The 11,049-nt window shown below is 35.3% G+C and overlaps 1 protein-coding gene across 1 annotated transcript; it reads right to left on the reverse strand.

Moving 5' to 3' along the window:
- Window positions 1–2,115: 2,115 nt before the first annotated feature.
- On the reverse strand, window positions 2,116–8,819 carry LOC111675436 (serine-rich adhesin for platelets). Its single transcript, XM_023436201.2, has 5 exons — window positions 7,077–8,819; window positions 6,851–6,960; window positions 6,660–6,792; window positions 6,071–6,551; window positions 2,116–5,829 (listed from the first exon to the last, which is right to left on the reverse strand). Exons 1-5 carry the CDS (start codon window positions 8,081–8,083, stop codon window positions 2,401–2,403), a joined length of 5,160 nt encoding a protein of 1,719 aa, XP_023291969.2. The 5' UTR covers window positions 8,084–8,819; the 3' UTR covers window positions 2,116–2,400.
- Window positions 8,820–11,049: the final 2,230 nt, after the last annotated feature.

The following is an 11,049-nucleotide window of genomic DNA, read 5'->3' on the forward strand; positions in this document are numbered from 1 at the left end:
GTTGATATTTCTTTCTCATTCTCTCACACACAAAAATCAAAAGAGTCCCAAAAAAAGTTTCTTAGTGTGAACCAGGTCTAACAAAACGAAACAAGTTTCCGAGTACGGAAAACTTCGCACCGCGAGAGAGATTCTTTCTCTATAACGCAAAATCAAAAGTTTCATAGTGTGGACCGGCAGTTTATGAAAGGATTACGAAATGTATCTCTGATCATTTAGTAACGACACTAGACTTTGGTTTAACACCCCAAATAGAGTTTCCAAGTGGATGGGATCTGAAGTTTTGTTTGAAAGGTGTACTATCTTCCAAAATGGAATCCGGCACAGGTGCAGGAGTTTATTTGGTAGATTGTAATATAAAGGTGTCATATAGACTTCCGGATGAATGTAATCTTTTCCAGGCAGAGATCTTAGCAATCTGGAAGGCTATGGAACTGATAAAGAAGCACATTAGAAAGGGGGTCAGAGATCACAGTTTATGTTGATAGGCAGCACTTAAGTTCTTGAAATGTCATGTAGTTCACTGCAGATTAGTAAGCAGATGCAGGGATGCTATCCGCGAACTATCTGGGATGTATACAATCAGGTCTTGGGTTCCAGGGCATTTTAATGTACATGGTTTAGATCTGGACACTAATAGTGGAGTTAGTTCGCTGAAATCTTCTATCTACCACTACTACATGTTAATCTCCCATGAATTCAGGAACTCCTCCAACCAGTCCTGGTACAGAAGAACGGATTGCAGGATATCCAAGGCCTTATGGCCGAGTTTGAATACTAAGGCAACTAGTATACTAATAGGATTCGACAGAAGAAGTATTAGAATTCTTGTAGGAGTGATAACCGGTCACTGCGCTATATGAGCCCTTTTGGGTATTATGGTCTTTAACACAAAGGAGTTTTGTAGGTTGTGTAAGGACGAAAATGAGCTAGAGACAGTGTAACATATTTTGTGTGACTTTCATGATGCACAAATGGCTCGGAAAAACATTTCATTATGATTTAGGAAATGTAGCTAGATGCATTATAAGGGAAATTTTAGGTTTTGTCAGGAGAGCGGATTGGCTATTTATACGTCGAACATCGTAGAATGGGTCATCCTTTTTGGTATAGAATTCTTTTGAAATAAACTAAAATAAAAACATACCCTACTATTGCAGGTATTTCCACGACGATCTCAGGTTTAAATGACTGCCCAACTCTCACTTTCTATGAAGGGGCCTTATGGTCTCCGAGTGAAGTTGTACTTCTAAGCATAAACCTATGGCCAAGACAAAAAGAGCAATTAAAATGTCTAGTTTTCTTCCAGTCATTTCATTCTATAAACATAAACCACAAAGCACCGGAGTGCAGATAAATAACACATCCTTAGCTATTAGACATTTACTAAAAAATGTATTATTATTGAAATATTTTCTCAATTGCCCTAATTACCTCAATGTCTAACAAACGCCTTCAGGACTGGTATCAATGTCATAATCGACATATGGGTCGAAGAAAGTTACAATGAAACTCTATTAAACGCAGGTGTATTCATATACTGTAGTTCACTTTTTTAGCATTTGCTTGTCTATTCTTTTCATGCATCGACATCAAATTTATTTTTCCATTATTTCATTATTTTACTCTGCTCTTTATACAATTTTGTAAACATCTTTTCTTTTTTTTTTAATATTTACCATTATTTTTATCAATTTATTATTTAACAAAAAAATATAATTAAACATAAACATAAAAAATTTAATCCAAATAAAAACACACAAAATCAAAACTATGTTGTTATTAAATAATAAAGCCAACTTTTATAAAAATAATAATAAAAAAAACATACATAATATTATTCCAAATATAAATCAAACAAAATCGAAATGAAAAGGAAATAAAACAAACAAAAATAAATAAAACGTCTCAGACGTTTTATATGAATTCTTATCTATGCTTTTAAAAGCATATTTTATAGTCTTCACTGGACTTAATTTATTTTACTTTTTTTTTTTTTTTTGAAATTATTAAAGCGAATAGAAAACAAACAAAAGAGTAGTAATAGAATTGTATAGAATAGTAAAATTTTGTATAGTATACTTATAGGTAGAAAAAGGGGAAAACAAAATTAAAAACTATAAAATGTTAAAATATAATATATTAAACAATAATGTAACAATTTCAATGACATATTAGATTAGTTTTACTAATTACTACTGTTTGTACTGAAGAGCAAGTTTATGATGATTATAATTTACCAACTTCGGCTAGTAAAAGTCCAACTGCACAACTATTAACCGCATCGTGGTCATTTTCACTTTCAGCTGGTATGCTGCAGGATTGTGCGGTTTCTTCTAATATAGAATCATGGGACTTTTGCTTTACACGTTTTCTTTTAACTTGCTCTTCAGACAAATTCTACAAATTATCTAATAAATCCGAACCCACGCCAATAACAACAGATGACTCACCTACAACACCGCCCATATCAGGAGCCGATGTACCAGATTGTACAGAAAAATCTGGTGTTAATACGCCTGTATCTACCTGTCCCATGCCGGTCGAACCATTAATTAATGTATCTTCTTCATTCAACAGCGATTCGGAATTCAGTGGAGCATCCACACCCACGACATCAGACCCCATTAGATTATCACTGCCCACTGCACCGAATGAGGATGTTATGCTATCATCTATGGTATTGCCATTAATAAGGAAATCGCGTGCAAACTCTGAAGGACTGTAACGGAAACTACTTGGTGTAGTTGTTATGGGTGTAGAAGGCATAGATTTAGAGATATCGCACGCTGAACGGGATAACGATGAAGACATATTGCCATAACCGTATTTGCTGCTGGATGAAAAATTGTGGGAAAAAGAATTAAGATTATCCAAAACCCCACCTGCACCAACTCCATTTAACGATTGACAATTATTAACGAAACGTCTTCTGTAAAAGTTATTACCGTTACCAAACAGATTTTGTGGATTTTGATGAGGCAACGGTGTAGAAGGTACGGAACGTGATATTGACGAAGTCATGGCGCCGCTGCCACTTCCATTACCGCCTCCTCCTACACTATAGCTTCCGGATGATAAGGAAAAATGACCAGCACTGCTATAGCCCGACGAGGAACCCGCCGACGAACAAGTTGTTTTTGTTGTGCCGGTCTGGTTGAGACTGGAAAATTTTGACACGAAATCTGGAGATGACAAAATGTCACTCACAACAACCTCATCCAACATGGCGGTTGAATCAGAAGCAACAACATTTGCAACCTCCTCAAGTTTTATGGTGGCACTCTGTTGGCTACAACTATTTTCCGACAGCATTGTAACTGAATCCATAAATTCCGATGGCACAGGTGTTTGAGCCAAGGAATTACAAGCAGATACTGCCGCTGGATTATTTGTACCACATTGGAAAGTTCGATTGAATGTGGGCGAATGTGTACGTTGCAATTGTGACAACGGCACCGACTGAGATCGCTGTGTGACGTCGTTGATTTGGCCGGATGAATTTTCCGAATTGTGTCCCATTATTCCCTCAGAATTGTTGTTGATATTCATATTAAAATTAGTGCGATTGCCAAATGTGGTATTGGTTGCTGTTGAGGCTGCAGCTGCAGCCGCTTCGCCAAATAAGTCTAAATCCAAAGAATTTTGATCAACCATTAACGAATTGACCACATTTGACGATGCTGTTGGATTATTGAAGTGTTCGACTGAGTTAGACCACTGATCCATAAGAATGTTGTGTGACATATGGCCAAACAATTGTTGCTCTTGCTGCTGTTTTAACACCGAAGGACTTGGAGGTGCTGAAGCAGAGGTCATCATGGTATTATACGATCGCTGACGTCGTGTTGCTCCAATCATGGGATCTGAGGAGGTGTCACAATCTAACGATTGTTGTTTAGTCAGTAAACGCGATAAACCAGGGCTGGCAAAGAATCCCGCATTTGAGGTATGACTATTATTAGTATTATTACTATTTAGCGGCAATGAAGTGTTGTTGCTGCAAGATGTGGTGGTCGTATTAATATTGGGTGATATTGGTAGAAAACTGTAATTTTTCCTTGCTGCTGTTATGTCCGATGTAGTTGTTGTTGTATTTAAATTTATTTTACGTTTAATAGAAACCTTTGAATAGACTTGAGGTTGATTTTGTTGTTGTTGTTGCTGATGTTGATTTATAGATTGTTGCTGAAGTTGTTGATGTTGTTGTTGTATTTGCATTTGTTGTTGATGCTTTTGATTTAATTGTGCTAGAGACGCTGAGGCAGTACCAACAGTATTTGAACATGATGATGACGACGATGAAGTTGTGGCTGTTAAACATGATGACGTTAAGGGCAATTTAATCAAAGTAGAATTTGCTGTTGTGTTTGAATTTGTATTTGAAAATGTTTTACCATTTTGTAATTGACTATTTGTTATTGTTGATATATCGTTTATTGACGGTGTATTGTTACTAGATTTATATGTGCTCATCATCATTATGCCAGTGGATGTTTTTGATGTTGTCATTGTTGAATTGGAGGTCAGTACTAACGATCCTATACTTGACGATGCCGTTGTAGCTATTGTCGATTTAGGTATGGATGTTGAGGCTGACGTCAATTGATTTACTGTTGAATTACTGTTCCGTTTAGCATCAGAGGAAGAATTTTTGGTTAATTTTTCCTCAGCGTCTCCCATCTGAAAATATTGAAGCAACTCAGTTTCTTGATCTTCTGAATTTTCCTCCTCTACGGGCAAAAAGTAATCATCTAGCTCATGCTTATCCATATTACAAATGCTAATAACGCGTTCTCTCGGCAAACCTAAATTTGCCGGTAGATCTGCTGCATCTTTGGCCGCATTCAGATCAGGAGGATCACAACCAGCTGTCGCGACGGCAGCCAATATTTTCTTTGCCTTTAACTGTTGTAGATTACGAGAAAGTACCTTTGGTTGTCCCAGCGTTGAAACGTCATCGCCTAATGTCTGACTATTTGGGCTAGTAGAAGGAGCCATTTGTGTGGGTGGTCCCATGTTGTAAACCACAACGGAATCCGAATTATTTGGGGGTGCTGTTATAACACTAGCCGACACAGGTGGTGGTGTAGAAGCTGTTGTTGTTATAATAGGATAATTTGGAGTTGTTGCTGCAGTTGTGCTCCGATTCGATGTTGGGGAATTGGCCCAAAAACCTTTAGTTTGTTGTGCTTTACGAACCTTCTTACAGAAAATATTTGAAGTGTTGTAATCTTCGGTTCCAATCTCTTGCTTAATAACAGTTTGCGATGGGGGCGAAGACATCGCTTGATTCTCCGTAGACAATTCCATAATTTTTGGTGTTAAATTCTTTACAGCTGCTGCTACAGTTGTTGTTGGTGTCTGCACACCCGTTGGACGTACATGCTCAAATGCACTTGCCGTTAGGGATGCGGTCATTGGTGGAGCTCTAGCTAAAACGTTGGATATACCACCTCTTGTCTCAGCAGCCAAATTCATTGGCATCACTTGATGCTGGGCCATTTGTAATGTATTTGTGCCCGAAGTTGTTTGATATTGGGTTACATTAGTCGAATCTGTGGACTGAGAGTGTGTGGACAAACTTCCCACTGATGGAGGATAACCGGGCGAATCTATTACTTCCTGTTTAATTTTCACTTTTTGACCATCCTCCATTGCCGGTGATAGCACAGCATGATGACTACCACTTTTAGAGCTATTAGCTGGAGATAATTGGGCTTGAATTTGTTGTTGGTCACCGGTGTTTACATTTTGATGGCAACTGGATTCTGATGAGGATGATCCTTTTCGTTTCTTTTTGCGTCGTTTCTTTAAAGGTCCCATATCCTAAAAAATAAAGATATTGTTAAAATAGTAAATCTTACAGGAACATTTATACAATTATAAGTATTTAGTTATATTAACGTTTATTAAATCAAGTAAGTAATATTCAGTGCGTAAATAGAACAAATATTAACTTAAAGAGGCGATTAATATGTTAAGTAAAATTTTTAAACCTACTTTAAAGTTCTTCTTTGTACCTCTAGTTATGTTTGTCAAAACTGATCCCAAATATCTTATAACTTACCGCCATGACCCTTTTTTCTTTGGGTTCCCTTTGCGTATGTTTTTTGTGTGCCACACTACTACTAGTCCCTCGTCCGGATCCAGTATATGGTGTATGCGTTCCTCCTGCCAATGGTAATGGTCCATTTGTTTTTATATGTGTTGCCAAATCACTTATATTGTCTATTTTAACATGCAACATAGACTCTGCCCATTGTTTTACAACACTCCATGATTCTTCCTGTTCTTCAGTGTTATCAATAATATTTGTCGATAAATCAATGCTGCCATCTTTTTCAGCACTTTTTGTAGGTTTCACTGTCGTCAGTGTGGGTAAGTGGGGTGCTGGCAATTTACTTGTTTTCCGCATAGCAGCATAACAATAACGTGAATGTCCTCTTGTGCCCAAACGCCTGGGTCGTATGCCTGGAAAAACTTGCTTCATAACTTTACCAAAATCAGCCGTAGATAATGGCTTGATATCCAAACGTTCACAATAAACTCTAATAAAAAGGAGAAAGAAAAGAGATAGAAAAAAGAAATTACTTGGTAAATAATGCTTACAATAACATTACACAATTGATTATCAAATTAAACAATTAAACACTTACAAATAATCATTGTATACATCTTGTTTTGGTATAGATACTTGGGGATCTTGTTCTAAATGAGTACGAACCCAATTTATAGTGTGATTAATCTCTGAACGTGTCCCTAAGGGATTTTGAGGCTGACGTAGGGGATCTAGAAGATATATAAAGTTACCATATTGTTGACTACTACATTGTCATATAATATTAACCTGTTTCTGGTTGTTCTCCAGGCAATCTTAAATAAAGCAGTAATTTTTCTACTGGCCTTAAAGTCGAAATACGATCCAATATTTGAACTATTTGTTGTTTGGCATGATCGCTAAATATTTTGAATAGAAACAAAAACAAAAAAATCATCAATTTATGTAAAGTAAATCGTTTTTGTATACAAAACAAATTTAAAAGTAGTAATTTTTGTTATGCTTGAATACACACCCTATACCGGACTCTACAACTTGTTGTATTCGTCTTAGTTTCTCTTCATCTGGTGCATGCACCCCTAGACCCATTAAACGACCATGTATAGGTGTGGTAGCCAATTTGGTGGCTGTGGTGCCAGTGCTTATTGCACTAATAACCTGGTCTGCCATTTGTGTATTTATACTACCGGAAGTAGAACTTTCGCCAGACGATTGTGGTGGATGACGATTTGTTGCAGATGTTTGAGAAGTTGACGTTCCTGCAACCGACACATTTGTTGTGGTTGATGAAGCTGTTGCCGTCGACGATGATGAGGAAAACGATGTTGCGTTCGATGAAAGATTTGTTGGTCCACTTGAAACCCCCACTGCCTGTTGGGTTGCACTAAAAGAAGCTGCCATTAGTTTGCTAAGCTCGTATTGTTGCTGGGCATTTAAATGTTGAAACTGTTCCATTCCAAAGTGGGCGTGGTGAGACGAAGACACGGGATGAGACCCCGAATATTGTTGATTCGGAGGCGGATGAGAATGCGCATGTGAATGTGGATGATTTGCACTTGCATGTGTTGATCCTGGGGCGGTAAGCGAAGCCACTGCATACGGGTTGGGGGTCAGTACAGATGTAGCAGCTGCTGCAGCAGGTGGAAATGGTGGCGGTATGAAACCACTAGGTACAGGTACATTGGTAGTGGAAGATGGTGTAGGTGTGGGGGGTACAATATGGGAAGACGAAGTGGATGCAGAGCGATGATCGATTGGTGGTGCTTGAAAGCGAGCAGCTGCATATGATGTTACATCAGATGACGGCTGATGTGTACCCAGATGTCCAGTACCCCCGTATAAGGCAGATGCAGTGCCCGCAGGTGGAGATGTTAAACTCAACGCTGTTGCATTGAAAACAGGAGTATGTTGTAAATGTTGCTGCTGCTGAAGTTGCTGTTGTTGTTTTTGTGCTGCAGCAACTGCTGCTGTTACTGCACCTTTCGACCACTGCGCTCCTTGTCCATTTTTGTTCTCGGACATATCGCGTTTGTGTGTGTTGGTAAATCAAATTTGAGAGCCCCGCGCGTTCAGCAATAACTGTACACGCAGCTAATGCTCCGTGATGATCACTATCACTAAATTTAATTTCTCGTTTTTTCTTAAATCAACTAATATGTAGTATGCTTCCAATGAAAAGCACTTGTTCTGTTGTCTTATCTTAAAACTACTTTACACTAGTGGGAGAGTTAGTGTTTAGGGTTTAACCCCCCCAAACTCGCTTATTATCTATATATGTATCACTTAGCTAAAACACTTCAATAAAATATAATAAAAAATCCTTTGAACTTGTTAATCTTGAAAATCTTCGGACCGAGCACAGATTAGTTTTCCATTAATTTAAGATACAGCAAAAGCGATAATAAACGCGGCTGCTATGTCTGCTGCTCGATAATAAAACATTTTTTCTCTTATTCTTTTTTTTTATTCTTCACTTATTTTTCTATTCGTTTTTTTGCGTTCTTGCTTTTATGTTCGTCGTTTTCGTGATTATGTTCCATCACTATTTTGTCTACTTATTTTTCACGTGTTTACGTTTTATATTTATTGTAAAACATTTTTATTTTTTGCTGCATTTTTACGGGAAAATAATTATTACGCAAATTGAACTGATAATTTTCATTTTTTATGAAAAATAAATTATTATCTGCGTTGTAACGCGTGTCCTTTTTCGCGTATTATTCGTCGTCTCGATTAAAAATGTTTCTCAATTGACATTTCTCCAATGAAGACAATTCAGCGTGTTTCATGGCAAATTGAGCGATTGTTGTGTACAAAAAGATCTTAAAAATCAAGCGATTTTTCATTATGTAAAAATATTTTTAAATAAATGATAAATGATGATTCCAAATCCTTGCAATTCATACAAGAAAATATATTTTGATATTTTGATTAAATTATTTTGAACCAAGCCCACTTGTATAGCTCGCAACCATAAGTGAGCTTATAAATAAATATATTAAATGTTCTTGTTTCATTCCAAAAATTCACAAAACAGTGTTTTATATAAGTCATAATATATAATATATATATATTTATATATATATATATATATATATATATATATATATTATATATATATATATATATATATATATTATTATATATATATATATATATATATATATATATATTATATTTATATATAAATATATATATATATATATATAATATATATATATATATATATATATATATATATTATTAATATATATATATATATATTTTTTTTTTTTTTTTTAATGGTATAAACGCTAGTTTTCGGTGTAACGGTTAATGTGTGTATTTCAATAAAATTAAAACGCCATCTATCGGATAAATTAAAAAATTTCGCGCGACCCCTGAGTGAATTTTTTATATTAAGGGACAATATTTAAGTAAAGGATTACAGATTGAATTAAAATTATTACTCCAAAGTTGTTTTGAATACCCAGCTAATTTTGTTTGCTAGTTTAAGCGCCCAATGGAGGTGACAAGAAATGCAAAAGTGTAAACTGATGATGCCATAGAAACACCACCAAACGACCTATGCCTTCATATAGGAAGTTGGAGCATCCGGACTTAATTTCATCAAAAAGTATCAATGGTCTCCACCAGAAAAAATTTTAGAGTTTTAATCGTCTCCACCAGTATATATTTCAGTTTAAATGGTCTCAACCAGGTTATATCGTGAGTATTTTATGGTCTCCACCAGTTAAAAACATAACTTCACTCTGAGGTAAAACGAAAGCACGCGTTTAATGAAAACAACGCATAACATAGAACAGTTTTAGTGCGGGGTGAGGAGTAATTCTGTCGAAAGCCCAGCAACAAGCCAAGTCTGACCGTCCTTAAGAAATAAAAACGATGACGCGAGAGTTATTTCCCAACTCAGACCTGAATTACAACTGGATAACATTTTTAGATTTAGAAACACTAAATATGCTAATGGGGTGTTATTTGGAACCCCGGTACCAAGTGAAATATTTAGTACTTTTTCATTCTCCAACTGGTACATTTTGATTTTTCTATGATATTTAAATCGAAACATCAAATAAATAATAAAGAGACTTTTCGGTACATTTTCGTTCTATACTTATACCTTTTTGAGTTTTCTTTAAAATTAAATTTAGAAACATGAAATTAAAGTAAATAAGGATCTTTACTTTTTCGTACTTCGACTGGTACTTTTTAAGTTTTCTATAAATTAAACCTTGAAACATTAAAATAAATATGTAGAGCCTGGAGTAAATAAGAATCTATAAAAGGGGTCTTTTTGGTATTTTTTCGTTCTTTAAAAGGTACTTTTTGAATTTTCTATAATATTGAATTTACAAACATGAAATTAAGCACGTAGAGTTAAAATCAACTAGACTTAGCTCGAAATCTCATAAGTATTAGATTTCTTGTATGTATAAATGGGGTATAAGAAAATTTCATAATTTCCAAGAGGAAAATCTGTTTGAATATCTCGTAAAGTATGAAGATATCGCGAAAAGTAAAATTAAAAATAACGAACGTTATTTCATTAAATGATTATTTAAATATTTTATGAAATCGTTTTTTTTATCTTTCATAAGAATTTAACATTTAGAGGTAATTTCAAACATGAATACGGCTTACCGAACAGACAGGACTATGTAATATTATTTTGCCGTATTGGCTCTTTATTCCTGTATAAATAAATAAAATATCTTTGTTTAAAGTTAATGATCATTTTTTTAATGCAAAATTTTTTAGAAACTGATTTTCTGCAAGATGTTTTATATGAAGGATATTGTCAAATTTAGGCCAATCCTAGTAAAACTTGGAGAAAGGATTTGTTTTTAATTTTTTTATATCCCTGAATAATTTCTCACACAAAATTATCGTTGAAAACCTAAACGTAGTTGAAAACTTAGCCGGCTTACAGTCGATTTTAAGCCGCCGTCGATATTTTTAGTATCAGTCTTCGACTTTAAAAATTTCTT

The sequence above is a fragment of the Lucilia cuprina genome, chromosome 4, assembly GCF_022045245.1.
Source record: "Lucilia cuprina isolate Lc7/37 chromosome 4, ASM2204524v1, whole genome shotgun sequence".
In the NCBI taxonomy this organism is placed as follows: Eukaryota; Metazoa; Arthropoda; class Insecta; order Diptera; family Calliphoridae; genus Lucilia; species Lucilia cuprina.